The sequence below is a fragment of the Seriola aureovittata genome, chromosome 11 (genome assembly GCF_021018895.1).
Source record: "Seriola aureovittata isolate HTS-2021-v1 ecotype China chromosome 11, ASM2101889v1, whole genome shotgun sequence".
NCBI lineage: Eukaryota > Metazoa > Chordata > Actinopteri > Carangiformes > Carangidae > Seriola > Seriola aureovittata.
Window position 1 is genome coordinate 6,229,035 of NC_079374.1, and position 21,681 is coordinate 6,250,715.

The following is a 21,681-nucleotide window of genomic DNA, read 5'->3' on the forward strand; positions in this document are numbered from 1 at the left end:
GTTTGCCAGTGACAAAGTGATACTTCCACTGAAACAAAGCATTCATTTCCCTCCTATTTCACCTGAAGGCATTTTACTGCGATATTACATGTTAATCCTTGTTCAAACTAATAACTGTGAACTTGTTTTGTTGAAGTTCACAGCCACTCATTCACTGTTTTCTGTAAGAGGTTATACAATATCATTGCGTTATATAAGTGAGCCACATAATGGACCAATGGGAGTCCGTCTCGTGCGTCACGTGACGCCCTGTGCTTGGTTCGGCGAATTGCATGAAATCCAAAGAAGCGACAACCTTTAGCCGTTGAGGCTAGCTGGCAATCGACCAAGATGGAGTACCGTAGTGAAAGATTTGTTATTGTCGGGGTACCTTTTACGTTTTTTAAGAGGACATGACATCCGGATGCGTTAAGACACACGAGTTTTTGGACATCGGGTCGTAAAGACTTCGTTTGTGGAGTTGGACGCCAGTTAACCCGCTGTAACGTTAGCTAGCTCCGTCGGCTTCACTGCTCCCGGGGTCTCTTATATAAAAACAACGGCTGCGGTTCACTCGAGCAAAGACGGGCTCCGGGGTCGGTAGCTAAAAGATATACAATTATCCTATACTTTCATGTACTTTCAACTATTTTAAAACCTAAACTTAGACTTTGTTGAGTTTACATTGTGTCTTACCGACGAGTTAGCGCAATAGACGGAATGGAAATTAAGCTTCTTACTTGCTAACGTTAAGCTCAAAGGATTTTACCCTTTGGTTCTAGACTAGGCATCAAAATGCCCTAGAATCGTTTCTCTTTTCTATTAAAAGCGACGTTATTCAGGAAAGTTTGTGTTTGTATACGAGAGACGTTATCAGACCGGCTCCTTGTTTTGAAGCGAGCGATAGAGGTTTGATAAACAGACTGTTAGTTAATAACACCGACCTAACACCTCCTACAAGCCATAGCCGGTGTTTACAGAGACCATATCCCCTGTTAACTTTATTGCATGAGGCTATAGTTGTGTTTTTGAGGGACCGCAATGTTATACAGACGTCCTATTTTATTGGGGTTGAGGTCGTATGACTTGGAATTGGTCCTAACCTACTTCCAGTGGCCAGCAGTGAGAGTCGGGCACAATCTTGAGGTTTTATTTGCCAGCGAGACGTCAAATGACAGTAAGCCTGACTTTAGAGGTATGATTTCTGAGCAGCGTTGGGAGTTGGGTCTGCTTAAGCCAGACTGTCAGTGAACCTCTTCTTCGTCTTAGTATCTGAATTTCCCTCTGGGAGAAGAAGATGGAGACGGGAGTAAGGTCTCACCAGGGCGAGCTGTTCGTCCACCCACTCTCCAACCCCGGGGCTGCAGGGATATGCCCCGAAATGCTGGAGGTGGCAGAGGAAGCCAACCGGGCTGGGGACTTTAGCCTGGCCGTGGAGATCTACAGCTCCCAGCTCGCAGACCTCCAGCAGCCGGACAGGGGCTTGTGTCTGAGGAAGGCTGACTCTCTGGCCCGCGCTGGACGGATATCTGAGGCGCTTGAGTCTTACTGCATAGCGGCCAGCCTTGCTAAACTGCGCCCGGAGGAGCTTCCCCTCCTGGTGGAAACCATTGCCCGGACTCTCCGTGAGAAAGAGCTGGGCATCCCCGGGACGCTAAACGGCCACGGTAAAAGCAGCAGCGGGGAAGATGGGTTTGAAAGTAACGGGGAGTGTGAAGATGATGAAGCCCTGGACTTGTTTTCTTGTCGCCTTTGCAAGTGTCTGCTCCATGAGCCCACAACCCTGGAGTGCGGACACACTTTCTGCAAAAGCTGCTTAGAGGACGAAACTGTCAAAGACTGTATACAATGCAAACAAAAGTTGAACAAAAAAGATGGACTGCCTAACGGCCGAAGATTAAACGTCGTTCTCAGCGGCCTGTTGGACAAACTGTTTGCAACTGAGAGCAAAGCTAGGAAACTCTGGATCGAAGGAGAGGTGTTGTGGAAAAAACAGAACCTCTCGGATGCTTTGGAGAAGTACAACGAGGCGGTGGATCTAGGTAAGAGAGCGTAGCCTTCATGTATACAACGAAAAATATTTGATGTAAATCTTTGTGTTAAATGTGACGGATTGTTATCAAAACTGTAGTGTTTTGTACAGGTGACCTACTTTTTCTCATACTACCTTCCCGGTGTCACCGACAGGTGGCGCCACTCCTACCTATTTAGACTATACGAGGTCAGGCGTTATATGACGCACCGTCCTTCATTACCTAAGTAGCACACATTTGATCTTCTGCCTTCCAGTGCCACTTTGATAAAATCTTTTCTATTTATACTCTGCAATGCTGTAGTTATGGGTTAGGAATATATACGCTCTGGACATGATATAATGGTAATAATATTGTATTTATTTGCATGATGCTCACCTTATCCATGAATACATTCCTTAGTTGTGACAGAGATGGATGTACTCCTCCCAATACCAATAGTGTTTCATAAGTTGTTTTGGATAACATTCAGTGAAGGGTGACAGTACACTGTAGTTGCTCTGCCACATTAGCAAAACAACATCTTATTTCAACACTTGAAGCCACTGTTTCATATTCTTTGGGGTTTTTGTCACTTTAACTAGCCGTTTCCCTGAACCTGCTGAGCCCAAATACAGAATGTTCTGTTCTGCTGGCACATTGCATACAGAGTACCTGTGTGTTTCGTTAATTGTGTGCCAGGGCAAGTCTCATGTTGCACAGTTTTAATCCTCAGAGAAAGTTGAACTGACCCCTTACCCACCTCTGGCCCTCATATTAGAGTCACATTAAAAATGAATTTCCTCTGGTCCTCAAATAACTAAATGGGTGACACAAGGCACTGGCCCCACTGGCTATCTCAGGTGTTCACATTCATGTCGGTTTAAGAAATCGATCAATTGGAGTTGAAAATGTCAAACAAAGCGATTATATTCCATTCTTTCTATTGTCGCTTTGAGCATTCAGATGGCACCTTTTCGGATATGTCTCTCCCCAGATCAATATTGATTCATACCTTCTGTCTTGTGAAGGACTCTGGAGTACAGAGTGCCTTCACAGCTTTGGTACTGTCAGTTGGTGTTTTCCCAACAAAGGCAGCAGGAGGCTCTCTGGTATACGTGATGCAGAATGAGTGTAATGGGCTCATGATATCAGCCGAAACAGAGCTGTTCTCCAGCCTGTGCCATTTATGCAGCTTTTTTTCCCACTTCGATGATAATCTGTGCCACATGTCTTATGTACTGCACTTACACAAGGAACGTGATATAACGATGAGTGCTGCTGTGTCTGACGAAGCCAGACATTGTGAAAAACAACATGACATCCACTTACCCTTCTTGTGACCACGCTTTGTGGATGTCACATCTTCTTTTAATTTTATTGCCTAATGTTTTCATTGTGTTTCTGTGGAGATGAGCTATGAGGATGTAGCACACCTAACTTGAAGAAGTGCATTGTTAACCTCTTCATAATTAATCAAATGAATGTCACAATCGTGATAAGTGATTGATCATTCCTACCAAGCAGTTGCCACAGTATAAGATTTTCACAGAATGATAACCATTTCAAAATATCATGGTTTCACAGTTTAAAGTATTTCACAATTAATTATTGGATTATTATTACTCATGCATTAATACAAACATACGATTTTACTGCTGCTTTTATTTGAGGTGGAACTCTTTTCAACTATTTTGTATCCAACTGCAACGAATGATTATTTTAATTATATGTTAATCTGCTGAATATTCTCTCCATTAATCAGTTGATTGTTTTGTTTGTAAAAATTCAGAAAATAGTGAGAAATACCTTCACAAGTGCTCTTAACGTTTATCAAAATAGTTGCATTTTGCCATAAGAGCACCGACTGATCCTGTTTGTACCTTTAACTCAAACACATACATGACAAATACATTAATGTCAGCCCTCCCCCCAGGCCGGGAAAGTTTGTGTCTGTGTTTCTTTAAGCGGTCATATTGGGGTCATTGTGTGTCTGTTAGTAAGTCAGAGGTTACGGAACCGACAGATAGATGTAGTCGGTAGCTCGGATGTGGAAATGTTTAAATGTTAACCAGTTTTTTTTTTTTTTTTGTGTTAGGGATTAAAGTTAAAAACAGGACACAATCTTTGATCTGCATGGAGGACTGGTGTTCTCTAAAATGGGTGAACATGTTTGATGGGTTTCCTCCTTTGGCAAGCACGTTGCATTCATAATTTTTGCAAACTGGATATATATACTCAAGGAGAACCCACAAATTTTTGCCAAAGTATAAGTAATCCCACGCTGCTGATTTAGATTTAAAAAAAAAAAAATAATAATAATTTGTGGTCTGGAGATTGGTGTTATCAGTTTCACATCTCTCTGCCATTTTTTGCACTGGGTTTGTGTGTGTGGTGTTGGTTGTTGAGTCTGACAGGGAGTTGAGGAGGAAAGGAGATGCGCACGTGCTGGTGAGATTCCCCGTTGTGGTTGCTTCTTTTTTTCTTTCAATACCGACAATAAGTAGGATGAACCATGGTACTGTGGAACCAGTATACCGCTGCAACCCTTTGACCAAGTTGGTTCTTGCTTCAGTGGGTCAGCTGTCCTTAGCCCAATAGATCAGACTTGAAGTTTACCTGACACACATGTTAAAAAAATAATCTTTTCATTTTTAAAGTCTTAGTTTTTTCAGTCGCACTACAATCATCCTCATTCAGAAATAAGGGTCCAAATTTCAATTATAAGTAATCAGGAAGACCGATAACTGATATTTTGAATTCGAATAGGTTCAGTTAGACAGAATTGATAGAGATGCACAGATAGAAACTAAACTGCAACAGTGAAATATGTTTTGTAAGACACATACTTGTGACTGGATAACATTATCTATTAACATGATGAGGATATGTTGTTAATGTATTGGGAAGTGGGAATTAGGTTGAGACTGAACATATCAGTAAAATCTCCACAAACATATTTGTTTTCCACTAAAATTAAGTGTAGCACTTTATTAGTTAAAAAAATACTGTGTGTCTGAACATAAATCAGCCAGCGATTATCTATCCATGTGAGGACAAAGGTCACTGTTTCTGTCTTTACACTGATGGCTGATTGATCATAAAGGTGGTAATATTAGTAAAGATAGACCTTGGGTATTAATCTGATATCCAACAAGGAATTTGATCTGTTTCTCCCAATATAAATTCATGCAAATTGCATTGCATTTGCTTCAATATACATGTTGATATTGATTGTATGAATGAGGAAATGAAAAGCAGTGCCAGACCGCTTCTTCAGGCTTGACAAGAGGGGAGGAGACAGTGAGAAAGTCAGGGTTTGTTGAGGAAAACCTGCCAGCAAGTGGGTTAAGTAAATTACAGAGTTAGTCATCTCAATTTCTGGAGCAGGAAACTCAGTTTCCCTCAACTCAGGATCAGCAAATTCAAGTTTTCACTAAAACCACTTCCTGGAATACACCCCCCCATCCATTTAAATATGAAAGGCATCAACGGTTTTCATCAATTTGCAGCAATTATGCAGTTAAAACCACATACAGAATTACAACTCGGGGCAATGTTATATCTCTGAGCCACTCATAATAAATTCGAAGGGGCACCTTCAGAGGCACCACAGATGTGTGAAGCAGTGTCAACTCAACAAAACTACTTGTGCTTGAATTAATGTGAATGGTTTAGTTTTCATTGATTCCAGTGCTAAGTGAATTAGACTTTAGTAAGCTGTACTACTGGAAACAGCTGTTCAGGCATCATTTATTTCTGTAATCTCTGCTCTTGAAATGTTGTCACAGTCTCTAACCTTGAGCCAATTCAACAATTGTGTTGAATTACAACAAAATTTTTTTGTGAACTATCAGCTGGGTTTTGTTATAAATAAGATAACGCAGGAAGAGTTTGGTTCCAAAAACAAGATTATTGGTTGATTAGTGACATCTTCTCTTACAAAATGAACAGTATCACCGAATCAGATCTTGTTTTGTTTTGGGTTTTTTTTTTTCAACTAATAACTAAAGTCCCTTGTTGAAATAATCATCAGGCCGGAACTCATTAGTTCACAGGAACAAAAAGATTATTACCACACACACATATGCAGAGAAGAAGGTTTAAACTTTCCAAAAGTTCAAGTTGGGTGTGTAATTCCCTTTCTATGACAGTCAGTGAAGTGTATAATTTGTGGCTAAATGGTAATTGTCACTGACACAACTGACGAGTTGTTATCACGACACTAGTTACACAGCATTCTAACACGTGAAATGGGTCTGATGCCACATGTTACATTGTTGCCCTACTTCTCCAGACCTAGAAAAGCTTATCCAACCCCTGGAGGCCTATCCAGTGACCTGATGCTGTGTGTGTGTGTGTGTGTGTGTGTGTCTATTTCCTGTGGTGTACAGTGCCCTCTTCAGGCAGACTGCTGTGTCAACGGGCTGAATTGCACATGGAGATGAGGAGCTTCAGCCAAGCAGTGCAGGATGCCAACAGCCTCTGTAGAATAAAACCTCTCTGGACAAAGGTGAGAAACGTCAGAACTGAATATATCTGACTCAGAGTAAAGATTAGACACAGGCTATAGCCACAATCAAATCAGTAGTAAGTACTATATAATTAAAGGTGTTTAACCATCAGAAAGTTCATCTGCAGGTTACAATAAACATGAGCTCAGAAGATGCTTCAAAATGTGAAAACGTATTATAATCTAAAATATCTTCTATTTGCAAATGACCCCCAGTCAACATATTAACTGACTGTATAAAATTAAGCAGATGATGAGTTGGTACTAAAGTTAGGGAGTATCTCAGGATTGTAGCCGACAATACTTACCACCCTGACATAAAGTGAGAAATGATTTGTGAGTAAGTGATATTACTACAGTTTCTAATGTTTTTGAGACACTTTGTCTTCATTTTTAATAAGACTTGGTTGATGCCTCACAGCACGTGTTGCTATGTAACGATACGATGCAACTTCGAGATGATATCATTTATCATGTTGACAATATCAGGACATTATCACAAACCTGCTCTCACTGCCAGAACTGAAGCCACGTTGTATCTAAAAGCTCAACACAAATTATTGTGTGTTTATATTTTTAGAGTTCGCATGCCACCTCGAAGCAGTGAAATTAATTTAGTCGATTAGTGATATTAAGGGATAATGCATAGTGCAGATTTCAAAATATGTTGCTAAATGAAGGACATTTGGTTTGAAGGTGGTTTTAATAATAAAAACGCAATAATGGAGACACTGACCACACATGTCCCATAAAAATTGACAAGAACAGATGGCAACATTGAGGTTTTTTTGGGGGTTTTTTTTGGATATAGAACAAAATACTGGATAATACTGGCCTCAATCACACTGTCGCACACTTTTGTTTTCAGGCTCACTATCTGAAAGGCACAGCACTTAGTAAAGCAGGCCGGAACGATGAGGCCTTGCAGGAGTACTTCCAGTGTTTGGCACTGAAGCCTGACTGGACCAAAGTCAAACTGGAGGCTCAGAAGGTAATACATGATATATTTATGATAAATTGAAATGAAAAAATCTTGTAAAGCTAATATTATGATTCAGCTATTATCATGCTGCTCACACCAGTGTTTCCCACAGTGACCCGATGCAGCCAAAGTTATTAATGTTAATAAATGTTGTCATATCACCATTTTTCTAATAAAATTTTGTGTGAGTTTTATTTATATAAAATGAAAGAATAAAAATAAGTGTAGTGAAGTGTATGTAGGTTAAGCTGCTGTTCAGGTGCATTATATCAATGCAAAGTGTGGCTGCTGCTGCTGCACTCATTTCAGTGTCACAATGTCACACAATCGGTGTAGACAAATGAGTGAGTCTGATCACATTGTCAGTACAAAGAGAAGAAGACAGCCATTGTCACCTCTTGATGTTAGGCAGAATACAAAATGCAAATTACCCTGTTTCCTTCTGCTCATCTGTCTGTGATTGTGAACATTAATCGAGTGTTTTCTTCTGTTTCTGCATGCAGGTCCTTAGCGAGCTGTTCTCCTCTGTGTTTGAGAATGAGGACCTGCCAACGCCGCTGCATCCTCTGCAGGGAGGGTTGGCCACCCGACTCATCAAACCCCCTGCCTTGCTCAGATCCCTGAGGCCACTCACACAGAGACCAGGCTCCTCCTCACAGGTGACTGCACACCAACAAACACACTGTAGAGAAAGTACTCTTTTTTTTTTTTTTTTTTTTTTTCTCTCCAAATTATTTAAGGAACGTCAAAGCATTAAGCAGATAAAACTCTGTGTCTTTATTTTATTTACTTTTATTTTATTTAAACATTTTTTGGCATGCAGGAAGAGTAGGTTAACAAGTGGTAGGGGAATTGATAAGCATGCTGCTCTTATCTTAGCTCATCTTACTGAGTGTATTTTCACCACTGCTGAAAAGACTGTGCTGTATCTGCTTGTATGATAAAGGATGTTCAAAGTCCTTTATCTCTAACGATCCAAGGAAAACATTGAAGGGCATTTTTCAGATTTGTGTAATTCGGACAATTAGTGTGAACACGGCTTTAGGCAAAGTATATCATCATCTCATTTGAGAGGAGGTGGTTTTTATGTCAGCAGGTTCACATCAGGGTAATTGATTCTTGGTCAGCCACTGTATCTTTATTCAACATACGTCATAATTCCACCACAGTTGGCATTTCCTATTGACATTTTCATTAGAGGTGCACTGGAGCAAAGTGCAGCTGTCGAAAGGATCATCCCTTTTTAATCGTCCCGCTCTGGAAAACTCAACCTCTAATCGCTCTGTCTGTCTCTGTATCCAGGACTCAGAGTTCACTGTGACTAAAAGCGCTCCAGTGGACAAATCTGACCCTTCTGCAGAGGAGGGCAGCACGAAGAGCCTGGCCGATGTTCTGGCTGCACTGCCAGCGCCCCCTGGTGGCCTTAAAAGGAAACACAGCAGTGATGGAACCTCAGCACCCTTCAACCCCCCCTCCAAATTGCTCAGACCTGGTGAGTTTCATTTAAAAATAAATAATTATTCACTCTTGAACACAGACATGAACAAGCTGCCAAAAATCTGAAGAATTAAATCATGTAGACAATGTTTAACAATGACCCAGGATATAAAAGAAAACCATCACAATCATTTTTTGCTTCTCAGAGAGCAAAAGAAACAGAACAAGTAGTACAACATATCACTTTCTTCACTGAGTATATTATTAAGTAGGTTGAGATGTCCTGACCCTCCCTTTGGGAGACCCATGCTGCATCATTATGCCTTCTGCTTACTTGCTAACCTGCTGAGCTACTTTTCCAGCCAGAGAAGAAAACATCCTGTCAGTGCCACTTTTTCTGTCTGTGCCAATGTCTTTGTTTTGGTTCACTACTGAGACTGACCAAATAAATGTATGTTCAATGTAATGGTCCATTACTGCACGCTACACAAAAACTGCGATGACTTGTTTCATTAGTTGTTAATTACAATTTGCCTAGAGTCATAAATGATTTTAATAAAATTACTTGCTATGATATGAACTAAGTTAAACTATATTCTAATTATTTTGTCCAGATGAGGCGAGCAGCATTCAGACGGTCTCACTGTGCGGAGGGAGGATGGTTCCTGCTGATCTGTTGGACAGTGGAGACATGGAGTGCTCACTGTGCATGAGGTAAGTGCGCACACTCACACACACACACACACACACACACACACACACACACACACACACACACTGCATGCTGACACAGTAGCCAGATTTTGGCAACAGTTAGGACCAAAAGTATAGACTTAAATACTTTGGATTGAATTTATACCTGGTGCAACACGTTGTGCTTTTGGTCACTTCTCCTCCAGATTGTTCTATGAGCCCGTGGCCACTCCCTGCGGACACACCTTCTGCCTCAAATGTCTGGAGCGCTGCCTGGACCACAACCCCAACTGCCCTCTGTGCAAGGAGAATCTGTCTGAGGTAGACACAAATATGCAAATACCCTTTATTCAAAACAGGGTTTTACAGCTTTATAAGATGTAATAATATTGTCAGGGATGTGACTGTTGTGTAGTTTTATGCTGAAACGATTCATTATTTTACTGTTCTCTGTGGATATGAAATTTGAAATTTCTGTGGGTATTTTCCTTTATTTTCTGACCTTTTTTAAAGGCCAAAGAATTAAAATGATAAAGAGAACATTTGTTATTTATAGCCCTAGTATGTAATAAAAAAGCGTACTTATGGTCTTTGTATGTTGTCATTGCAGTATCTGGCCACCAGGGGCTACAACAAGACCCTGCTGATGGAGGAAGTACTGCAGCGTTACCTAGGAGATGAGTTGACAGAGAGGAAGAAAATCCATGAAGAGGAGATGAAGGAGTTGTCCAAGTCAGTTTTACACACACACACACACATATATTATATATATATATATATATATTATAGTCTTTTCTAAAACTTCCACATACACACAAAACGCCACAGTCTCAACAACATCGTCACCATTTCTGTTGTAGCTTGAACCAGGAAGTGCCCATCTTCGTGTGCACCATGGCCTTCCCCACCATCCCCTGCCCACTGCACGTGTTTGAGCCACGCTACCGCCTCATGATCCGCCGCTCCATGGAGACCGGTACCAAGCAGTTCGGCATGTGTATAGCTGATGAGCTCAAAGGCTTCGCTGACTATGGCTGCATGCTGCAGGTGAGTGTGTAGAGCTGTGGATGAATAAGGATTTCTCTCATTTGCTTATTTTTTTCATCTCATGTCACTGAATGCAGTCAAATAACAGAGATTCTATCAGCGTAATTTAAAAGATAAATTGTGTTTCAGGTGCGTGACGTGAAGTTCTTTCCTGACGGTCGTTCGGTGGTCGACACCATTGGTGTGTCACGGTTCAAGGTTCTCAGCCACGGCCAAAGAGATGGCTACAACACTGCCAAGATAGAGTACCTGGAAGACAAAAAGGTGGGTTTAGAGCACAGCTACATGAGTGCGTTTTCTGTCAGAGGATGTCATTTCAGACACTTTCTATCATGCTACTGTCAAGCAAATGTCACACAAAGCACAACTCAGTTTTTCTTGCCTGATGCTAAAACGTGACAGCTCAGCAGTGGAAAGAAAAGTAGTCCTCTTCTGTGCCACGGGCAAATTCAATCCTGCCGCAGGGGAAAAACCACTCTCTCTGCACACATGAACACACAAGTTGTTGATGTTAATAAATATGAACTTAAATTATTCTCTTTCCAGTCAGGTGGAGATTTTTGTAATTGGAGATTTTGAAACCTCTGCCATGTTTCCCCTGACCGTTGCTTTTTATAAAAACAAAAACAAAATGTCTTTCCAATCAGGTGGAGGGGGAGGAGCTGGTGGAGCTTCTGAAGCTGCACGACTCAGTGTATGACCAAGCCAACAGCTGGTTCACCTCGCTGAAAGACAACATGAAGAGCCAGATACTCAGCCACTTTGGACACCTTCCCAGCAAAGACCCCGACCCACAGGTCTGAATACTCCTCATTAGCACAGTTTCACTGATTTTAGCACCGACTTAAGAACAAGCATGTGATGAAACAAGATGCCAGTTCACTGATGTCTGCTGAAACAGCTTGAAAAAACACCACCTGTGCTAAGCTGCACCCTTTATCAGCTTTCATTATGACATATAAGAGACTGAAGTAAGGAAATAAGAATAAATATCTGCCAAGTTCAGGTTCATTTTAGTTGGGTTAAGGTTTAATTCATTCAACATTATAACTGCTGCTTCCAGTCTCTAATGAGATACTTCTCATGATTTTTTTGAAAACTAATTTTGTTTGGCTATGACGATGCTATCATAGGAAAATATGAATATGAACATCATATGCTTAAAACCTTAAAATCCTTACCAGGAACATTCTGTGTCCAGCCAGTGTCATTAAATTAGCAGTGCTGGGTTGTTTCCTAGAGCAGTAAGGGAGGGAAGGATGGTAGCTGTTTCCACTCTCCACTTGAAAACCTCCAAGCTGCCCCAGGTTTTCTGTTTGTTATTCTCTGCTCACAATAAACTAGAAACCAAAAAACAACTAAACTCTAGATTGCTCCATGGCAGATACAGTGAATTCCACAGTTATGGACATACAGAGTCAGGAGAGGAATGCAAACAGACACATGTTCGATTAATTACATGTATCACTTTGAGTGAGAAATTGCAGTTATCCAGAGTAGCATGTCTCCACTTCAGTAATGAACAGAGACAGGAACATTTTTTATGCAGGAAAATACTGCAGTACCTGCTAAGTTAGGAAATTACTTCGGCGGTACCACATCCACATAAAGGGAATCAGTGTGCATTTTGATAGCAAAAGTCTGTACAAGCAGTTCAGGAGCTTGTCTGCTTCTTGTTTACATCTAAAAACGGAGCCAAATTTGTGGAAGTAGTGAGAAGAAACTTTACTTTCCACTGTATTGGAAAGCCACAGTTGGAAGGTGGCCACATGAAAAGCTGCATTTTAGAAGAAATGTGGTTAGAAGTTCTCGAAAGCCACTGAAATCAGATTTAAAAAATAATAAATAAATAAATAAATAAAGAAGATGCTCTAAGAATATTCCTAGAAGGGAGACACTCTTTCTAAAGCTCTGTAAGAAGGGAAAGTTTTGTAATGCACATCACCCGCTCATTGTGTCATTATTTTTATCTTGTCTCTCTTGCAGGCCAGTCCCAGTGGTCCGGCCTGGTGCTGGTGGCTGCTTGCTGTTCTTCCGCTGGAGAATCGAGCCCAGCTCACCATCCTGGCCATGACCTCCTTCAAGGACCGCCTCATTGCAATCCGCAGGGTCCTCATCTTCGTCACGCGCAAGAGGCCGCGGTGATCGCCCAGCCAGTCGAGAGACAGACCGGAAACACTGGGGCTTCTATGCAGTTCAGCAATTTGTTCATTCGTGTTTTTTGGTCATTCGGTCCCTCGTCGACTTATTCATTCACTCGTTTATACCTGTATCAACTCATCCTGTAACCCATCTACTTCTACATCAGTTCATTCTCTCAGATGCTCATGAACCTCTTCCTGTGTCATGTGGCCTCTCTGAGTGCACACGTCTGTTCTGTTGAGAGTGGTCAGGTGGGTCGGGATGCTGGTATGAGGGCATTCAGTTCTCCTCTGTCTATCTGTTCATGCAGCCACTCCCCCAACCAACAACTGTACTGGCTGAATTGAGCTACTACACATTTTTAAACAAGTGACCTCTCAGCTCTTGTTCTCTGCTAAGTTGGAGGTGAAATCAGTCCGGCTGAGCCGTGTCACTTCCATAAAGGTCATTTCTGGGAGATTTTTTTGACTCTCTATTATGACAGAACAAAAATCCTGTTATCACACAAGCACTGTGAGCGGGAAAGGTTGAGGATCAGTTTCAAGAGCAATTCATTTTTTCTACATATACAAAGCAGTATTTCACATAAGCTGAAACAGAAGTCGGCCCCGTCACAGAGCCTTGTGGCGTCCCACATCCTCAACCGTGACAGCTTGTACAGGTACGGAATCAAAACAAAAACTCACTTACTGAAATATGAAGCAAAAACACTTGGCATGACGGTAACACACAAACGTGAATGTACTGTGTCTGGCTGTAGTATGTTGGGGTCTTCTTTTTTTTTTTCTTCTCCCTTCTATGTTTATAGAGTCCATTTAGTGAGGTGCACATGAGGTCATATTCCTGTATGTGCACTAGCAACAGCTGCTTCACTTGAAATCTTCCTGACTGAGCCAAAATTCATGTGCAAAAACCTGGAACTTTATATCTGCTGCCTCACCTGGCAGCAGGCACGTACCTCAGATTGTCTGATAGAGAGTAGGGTTCACCATGAGAGTGGATGTTTTCAGAAAGGATTGTGATTATGCCCGTGCTCACACTAAAAGCCACAGAATACAATGTGTGAGAACAAGTGCAACTCTACAACAACATGCTCCACTTGTTCTGAGAGAAGATTCAACATGCGATTGAAGAGTAAACAAAAGTCGGGCTATCACAGAAAGTTCTAGTTGCATTTAGGAAAATGCAGATACAAATGCATCCTCCCAGATACAGTGGATCTGGAACTTTTATGTCCTATTGTAGCATATCTCTGGGACTTCAAATACAGACTTAGTTGTAGGTTTTTTTGTTTCTCTCTCTGCTATGCCCTTATGTGTATGTGTATGGTGAAATTCTAAGTTGGGTGATTTATATGTATATCAATGTAACTCGGAGGCCTTTTTAATGTTTTATTTAAGGAACATTTCAACCTCTCTCTTTCAATCTCTTTCTCTTTCAGTACATTTACATGCACACTGTAATGCAATTCCTGGGCTGGAAGTTGAAGAGTTTTCTTGCAAACAAATAGTTGTGTTTTATAATCGATGTTTCTCACCAAAACACAGTGTGTCCTTGAGGCCTGACAAATGTCTTTAATAAATTTCTTTTCTCACAAAACATTTGCAAACTGGATTTTAAAAAAAATATTTTTGAACTTTCATTGTTTGTTATCTCTTTCCTTGAAGAACACTGGTTTAATATTCCACAACAGTGACCTCATAACACAAATGAATGGATTACAGGTACCATTGTTGATTTTTGACCACATGTTGGACTGCAGAGCAATGTTTTTCCACTGATCAACATCTGTCCAGGTAACATAAACATGCAGGGTACCAGCAAACTGCAGAGAGGAAGAAGATGGCTAACTGATGTAAACAACGAAGGTTTCAAAAATATTCAGAACATCAGCTTTGCAAATGTTTTTTGCTCATGAGGATTCAGTTTGTTTTGGTGAGAAACTGAGTGAAAACCTAACTGTGTGCTTCTGAGGATAAAGTGCACCTTTTAATGTCTGGAAATGTTGAAGGAAATGTTGATGACCTAGATTTAACTATATCTGCAAGTCTTAAAGTCAAATGAAAACTCCCACGAGTAAAGACCAGTCCTTGTCACATTAACTTTAAGCTGGTTCAGATGTTTTTTCATAGGACGGCTGTGGTTGTAATTGCATTATTAGCATGCACGAAAATGCACTGTGTCTGTATAATTCTGTCCTTCCAAAAGTTTGTGACTCCTCTGCAGTCTCTGGCTCTCCATACGAGAGCGGTGTTCACAATGTGCTGCATTTCCCTGGTATATTTGTAAAGGGAGCTCTTTTACTTATTTTTTATTGCAAATAAAGAAAATACATTTAGTCCTGTTTCTACTTGATGTTTTGTAGCACCTGTTTCATGTTCTAGTTGAGCGGAAAGAACACTGGTTTGTGTTGATGTATTGTCTTTTTGAAAGTGAAGTAGATAAACATTCCCACAGACAACAGCAGCAGCATCCTCATATCTGACTGTCGTGCTCACAGTTGTATATTATCATGTGGGAATTTGTTCCAGAGACTTGTAATGACATCTAAAAAAGTTTCCTAAACCAACTTAACAGTAGATTCTGTTCGTCCACAACTTAGAAAATGGAGAAAAAACCTTGCCACTGTCAATCAGACAATATTGCGACTTGCCCACGGACTTAAAATGTGGCTTTGATCCAGTCAAAGTAAAGTCACAACTTTTCTCCACTAAACTATTCTTTACTTTTCAAATTCTTTTAAATTTCAGGAGAAACAAAAGTTAAAGTAAATGCAAAACATTCTGGGTACAGACTAAATGTTATGTTGGTGAATATGGTAGGGAGAAGTCCAGACATCATGTGCTCAGATCAGACAGATGCCACAGCATGACATATCTCAGAGAGACACACATGGATCACATGGTTTGGCTAACCTGATTTGAAAGCAGATTATTTGTAGAGAGGGAATCTAACCTGAGCTCTTGAAGCTTGACGTGGACTGTTAGGATGCACCAGCCCATTACCACTATGATTTAAGGACTGAGACGTGTGAGTCGGGAGGGGAAACTGAGCAGAAGACCGATGACGTTGTTACCTCCACACATGAAGATGAGGCTGGTGTCTTCATCAGCCGCTGTCTTCCAGACAATAAGCACCTCCCTGTTGTCCTTCTCTCAGGCAGGTGTTTTATATAGTCTGCACAGTGGGAGTGTTGCTGGGCAGGGTGCATTTTGGACATCTCCCTTTTCTATAGGACACAGTGGCACCTGTAGGCCACTGGGGGGCAGCGTTTGTTAGTGAAATAGCAGGTGAGATGTGAAATTATGGGGGCACCGAGTTCATACAAGGTTCATAGACAAACAGACGGACAGACATCACAAAGAATCATTTCTGGATCAAATTAGATTATGAGCATTGTCATTTTAAATATTCTTAATTCTTTGATGAAACAACACCATTAACACGTTCATGTACAACACGTCCGATATGTTTTGACAGCACCTTCTTTACACAGTACGTTCTGTAAACTGAGCTCTCACCAACATCCTCACAAGACGCTCATCAGAACGTCTGTCAATTTGATCTACAACACTGAAAAAGTAATGTAAAAAAACGATATGTTTCTGCACCTCATTTTAAGTCTGACCATTACCTGAGAGTTACTCTGCTGCCAGCAGGTAGAAATCCTGTCTGTGAGGAAGGGTAAAAAAAAAATGCTAGTATGCTGTTTGTTCCATGTGGTGCCTTTGTTTTGTCAAGTGTAATGACCCCCGCATTGAACTTCATTAATCTATTTGTTGGTTTGCTTAGGAGTTTCTATTTTTTTCATCCCTATGTATTTATTTATGCTCTCTGTTGTTTAAGGGTTTACATGTGGTGTTTGGCTTGGCTCAGAAACAGCCAAGGTGTCAATCTGTCTAAACTATCACAGAGGTAGTTGCTGCATTTGATGTCATAATTGTGGCTGTCTTTCTGTCAACATTTTTGTGCTGGGAGCGAAGCAGCCAGATCAGAATTTAGGCAGCAACAACATGGATTACATTTGTCAGGGGTGTGTTTTATCTCTTTAAGATATCGCTTCCAAACACACCAGGAGCCGGTGACCTCACACCAGTAGCAGAGCAGATATCAGGGCTTCTAGTTGGGAAATATTTCAGTGGGAATAGAATGGCTGGAGGAGGAAGGATAAACTTCAACAGTGTTATTCTTTAAGCTCAGTGCCATCGATACTGTCAGTTTCATCCACCTGTCACGTCCTCTTCGTCTGTTTGTCAAGGGAGAGTTGAGTGAGCACGGTGCAGTTTTCAAGCACCACCCTGTTTTTCATTCATGCAATATCACACCTTCAGTCCCTGGCAAGCTGCACCGGAGATGGAAACAGTTACGTGGCTTGCTCAGGGGCATCAGGGCAGAAGCAGGGCTGGTTCATCTTAATCCCCCTTTTTTTCTTTCTTTTTTTTAGATATTAAATGTGACATGGTGACGAACCTGATATTCCAGCTTCACTCATACCTATTCAACATTGTGATGCAGCTCTTACTCACCTTCTTTTTATAACACATACATACACACAGACACATCCCAGCTAATAGCTCCCTCTGATAGGTTCTGGGTGTAGCTTATGTCTTGCCCATGCCATACTGCCACATCTTATGTAAGTGACAAATTGTGTGGTTTTATACACATTTAAATTAATTAGCTGATTAGCGCATCAGAAAAACCGAGTTGAGTGGCTTCTTTGGGGTATTGAAAAGACGTACCCATCCCCAAAAGGAGGTGTTGTTATTGTTATTTGTTATACAAATACAAGTGTTTTTACAGTGGAGCTCAGTGGAATACATGGCTGAGTAAGAATAAAGAAACTGCATTGGACTGGTGTCAGAAATTTGGCTAATATTACAAATCCATCTCCCCTGACACCTGTCAAAGCCACGCTGGCAACCACTGTCCACCTTAAAGGTGTGGATTCATGGAAGAGGGTGTGTGTGTGTGTTACTGAGATTAAACAGCAGTGTTGGTAATTTCAGGTTTAGCCAGGTCACTTGTATTGTTCAAAACTTCTCCTAGGCAACACTATTTTTATTTCATCACGTTGTTCAGCAAAATACAAACCATGTGACAGTGAGTGGCTGGACACAGAAATCAGAGAAGTCTTCTTCACTGAGCTCTTTGAATTAACTTTATATTTGTATATCAGGACGCTTGGCTGTATATTACCGCTTATATAATATCTACACTGGCTGCTGCACAGTGCAGACGAAGTGGGTTCAGAGGAACACAGTACATATCTCAACATTCACACTTTTGTTTAACTTGAAAAAATGCTGACATCTCATACTTTAGTCATTATTTATGCGTAATAAAAACATCACATTTATACAATCTGACAAGCTCTGAAGAAGTGAAGAAGCAGCTGAGACTTTGACCTGAACTGACATGTACTGTGATAAAAAAAAAGTCAATAGCTAACACATAACAACTCTAAACACTGACCTTCAAAGTGGATGAACTGTGCAGAGTAACTCCCTGAGCCTCTGTGGGCAGTCTAACAAACAGACTGAATCTTATTCTTATCAGAGCTTATTGATGGTTTGAGAACCAAACTTGCATTTCAGCAATTAATGTTACAATTAAAGTGATCAAATTTTAAATATGTATTTATTTTTTGTTAAAGCTGCTTTTGTTTGTTCTTTTAAATGAAACCTTTCCCCTCTATTTCACATAAATGTACTGTCTGTACAATAATACAGATAATCAGCTGTATAAATGTCCTGCTCTGGCCCCATGCTAAGACTCTGTAGTTTCTGTTCTGTGTGTGCCAACAGATGTTCTCTTTTTGGCTTTGGTGGGTCGCAAAATTGAAGCGAGTGAGGCAATGGAATAATCTTTAACATCTGCATTTAACCACCATCATTAACAGGCAATAGTAAAGCTGTGTTAGAGAGAGGCACATGCACATTCCAGTGGACAAGAAACTAGAAGCAGAAGAGCGATTTAGAGAAAGTTGAGGGTGTAGGAGATGAAATCTGCTGCAGAAGAAAGATAACATTAACATGCTGAAGAGCTGCAACTGGCTGTACAGTAAACTGCTGATGGCTAAAGAGGAGAGAAGTAAATGGACCACTGCTATTTGGTGAGACAATTTTAATCTTGTTGAGACTTGCATATAAAGTTGTTATTTTGCTGATGCTGTTAGCTGGTGCAGTGCTTACCACGCTCATCATCTTAATTTTACAGGGGTTTAATCATAAACCAAAGCATTGGACAAATTGAAATTTTGACCTGATGATGGAGCTCGATGAAAAGTTCAGGGATCACTGAAGTCACCTGAATTTATCCTCTGGGGACCTTGAATGTGTGAAGCTAATTTCACAGTAATCCACCCCATATTTGTCAAGATATTGCACAAGTGATGTGTTGATAAGTCAACACCGTGATGGTGCTAGAAGATATCAGCAACCACAAAAGTAAGTCGCGTTCATTCATTTATGGCAATCTATTCAATAGTTGTTGAAATATTTCACTGCCATTCATAAAGCCACACTACTAGTGCAGCTGACAATCTAAGAAGTGCATCCAACATATTCAAAGCAGTGAAAAAGTCTGACCAAATAAGAAAAAGAAACCAAGACCACCAGTCAACAAACCCACCTAGATCTTGACTTGGAAAGGAGAATATCACCAACGCGTGATACAGCGTGTTATCTGCATGTGTCACTTGTTCTTGATGTAAGTATGAGTGCTAATCAAAATCAGGCAGGGCAGCTGACAGGTAGATGAGTGATGGCAGGAGGATATAATCCAGTCTGTGTGGATACACTCCAACAGAACAAGCACAGCAGTGACAGCGGTGCTGAAATATTTACCAGTTTTCCATCTCACATGCTCTAATTGCTCTGTATCTGTCTGATGGAGAGTCAGAAGGAGAGATACAAATAAAGGCTGAGAGAAGAGACATGAAGAAAACAAGGAAAGAGCGAAATGCACTCTAAAACATTAAAGTAAGAAAAGTATGTGATTGCCTATCTGATACATATTTACATATCATTCACTTTGCTTTTTTTCAAATATTTCGGTACAGCACTAGATTTGTAAATTAATTCATCACAGTTCTTAGTATGCAGTGGAAACACAATCAGAAAATGCTGATTTCTCTTATACCATGAGTGGAAAGTAACTATTTACTCAAGTACTGTACCTAAGTACAATTTTGATGTACTTTTACTTTACTGGAGTATTTCCATTGTGTGTGACTTCATATGTCTACTCCTTTTTTTACTACTGGTACTACATGTGTAGACGATAAGAGTATTTAAATCAAAATGCAAAACATTCACAAGCGCTAAAAACTGTCTATCAACCAAACATGCAGCCACAATTGATATCCACAGGCTAAAAGGCTAAGAGGCTAACAAGCTAACAAACACCTAGTCCTGTTAAACTCTTGTACATGAAAAAATTTACATTTTTGAGGAGGTCAGCAATGTTGCTTCAAGTAATCAAGTGGGAAACTATAAATCTATAATTCAAGTGGGAAACCCCGCTGCTTAAAAATGAAAAACTGCAGGTTCTCAAATGTCCACTTGAGGCTGGCTCCAATAGCGAGTCAATCCTCATAGACTCTCATGTTAAAATGTCAAACTTTACAGCAGAAAATAAACATGTTTACAGCCTGGTTTCGGTCTCTATTGCTAATTTCCTCCTTCATGACAACTGTTCCGGGGGTGAATTTACATAACTCACCTGCTTCAATCATATTAAGGCTTAAATCATGTATAATTGAGGGTGTGGCCGCTTTGAGTGACAGGTGGATGCCATCACAGTTGGCTAGCTGCTCCATGTCTAGCCGCTAGCTGTCTGCTCACCTTATCGGACAAATAATATGGCTTCCCGCGATTAACTGACTGACAGCACGTGAGGAAGTCTGTGCTCCTTTTTTTTGAGGTGAGTGAAATTCTAGTATTAGCGTTAATTAACAGGTATCGGTGTCTGCGCTGGCTTGTTAGCTTAGCTTGTTAACTAGCTAGTTAGCCAGCGAATGAATTAGCATTGGGTTAGATGCTTGTTAGCCTGTACGACCCAGCTGTGCTAACGATTGCTAATGAGAGCATAAGCTTGCAACAGTTATTAAACCGGCATGCACCAAGTTTCGCCTCAACTCCGCCATTTTTGGGTTAGCCGGGGAGCTAGGTGGAATCAGGCACTGCCAAGATGGCGTCAGCGGTGCAGCCGACTCCGAAGTTTAAAACCGCTCACAGAGGCGACGTCCATCTTTATATACAGTGTATGCTATGAATAAATTTTACAGGGCCAGTGCTGAGGATCGGTCACTTTACAGTTCCCTCTTTGGGGGTAAGGGGGCAATAAATTTCTGCTCAAGGCCCCAAAAGGTCTTGAGCTGTCCCTGTCTGAGAGACAGAGAAGGGGCGGAGATTGAAGAGAGAGGGGGAAAGAGAGACATACGGACGGACTGCGAGGGCGAGAAGGCGGAGAATAGTGGTAGAGAGACGTACACACAGACACGGAGAGAGAGAGAGAGAGAGAGAGAGAGAGAGAGAGAGAGAGAGAGAGAGAGAGAGAGAGAGAGAGAGAGAGAGAGAGAGAGAGAGAGAGAGAGAGAGAGAGAGAGCAGGCAGGGCTCCGGCAGTCGGTCGGTATGTAGCAGCAGCGGATTACAAAGAGGGAAAAACGCGCCTTGGATAGAAAATATCTCCAGCGGGATTAAAAATAAAACCAGCCGAGGATGAGACACACACCGTCCGCTTGAAGGAGAATCAAAAACACGCCGTTATTCCGCTTATTTATCACCGTTTTTTACGAAAATGGCGAACGACTCTCCGGCCAAAAGTCTGGTGGATATAGACCTGGCATCCCTGCGGGTGAGTGTGTGTCAC

The 21,681-nt window shown here is 41.1% G+C and overlaps 2 protein-coding genes across 8 annotated transcripts in view; both read left to right on the forward strand.

Annotated features, from left to right (window-relative positions):
• The first annotated feature begins 270 nt into the window (after positions 1-270).
• Positions 271-15,143, forward strand: lonrf2 (LON peptidase N-terminal domain and ring finger 2). The gene is made up of 12 exons (XM_056389373.1): positions 271-2,021; positions 6,386-6,504; positions 7,373-7,495; positions 7,990-8,145; positions 8,789-8,978; positions 9,538-9,637; positions 9,823-9,937; positions 10,227-10,348; positions 10,477-10,663; positions 10,793-10,927; positions 11,311-11,460; positions 12,650-15,143. The coding sequence occupies exons 1-12, from the start codon at positions 1,277-1,279 to the stop codon at positions 12,806-12,808; spliced, it is 2,301 nt and encodes a 766-aa protein (XP_056245348.1). The 5' UTR covers positions 271-1,276; the 3' UTR covers positions 12,809-15,143.
• Positions 15,144-21,235: 6,092 nt separating this feature from the next.
• LOC130178048 (mitogen-activated protein kinase kinase kinase kinase 4-like) overlaps positions 21,236-21,681 on the forward strand; it is a 111,544-nt gene continuing 111,098 nt past the window's right edge. Inside the window, exon 1 of one of the 7 annotated variants that reach the window (XM_056390131.1) lies at positions 21,236-21,666. In XM_056390131.1, the coding sequence (XP_056246106.1) occupies positions 21,610-21,666 (57 nt within the window). In that variant the 5' untranslated portion in view covers positions 21,236-21,609. The remainder of the gene's footprint in view (positions 21,667-21,681) is intronic. The other 6 variants (XM_056390135.1, XM_056390132.1, XM_056390134.1 and 3 more) reach the window with 6 other exon arrangements.

Bases quoted from the DNA above. Each gene is read 5' to 3' on its own strand.
- lonrf2 (XM_056389373.1), top strand. From the start codon at position 1,277: ATGGAGACGGGAGTAAGGTCTCACCAGGGCGAGCTGTTCGTCCACCCA. The intron at 8,979-9,537 runs GTGAGTTTCATT...TATTTTGTCCAG, and splicing joins CTCCAAATTGCTCAGACCTG to ATGAGGCGAGCAGCATTCAG. The intron at 11,461-12,649 runs GTCTGAATACTC...TCTCTCTTGCAG, and splicing joins GCAAAGACCCCGACCCACAG to GCCAGTCCCAGTGGTCCGGC.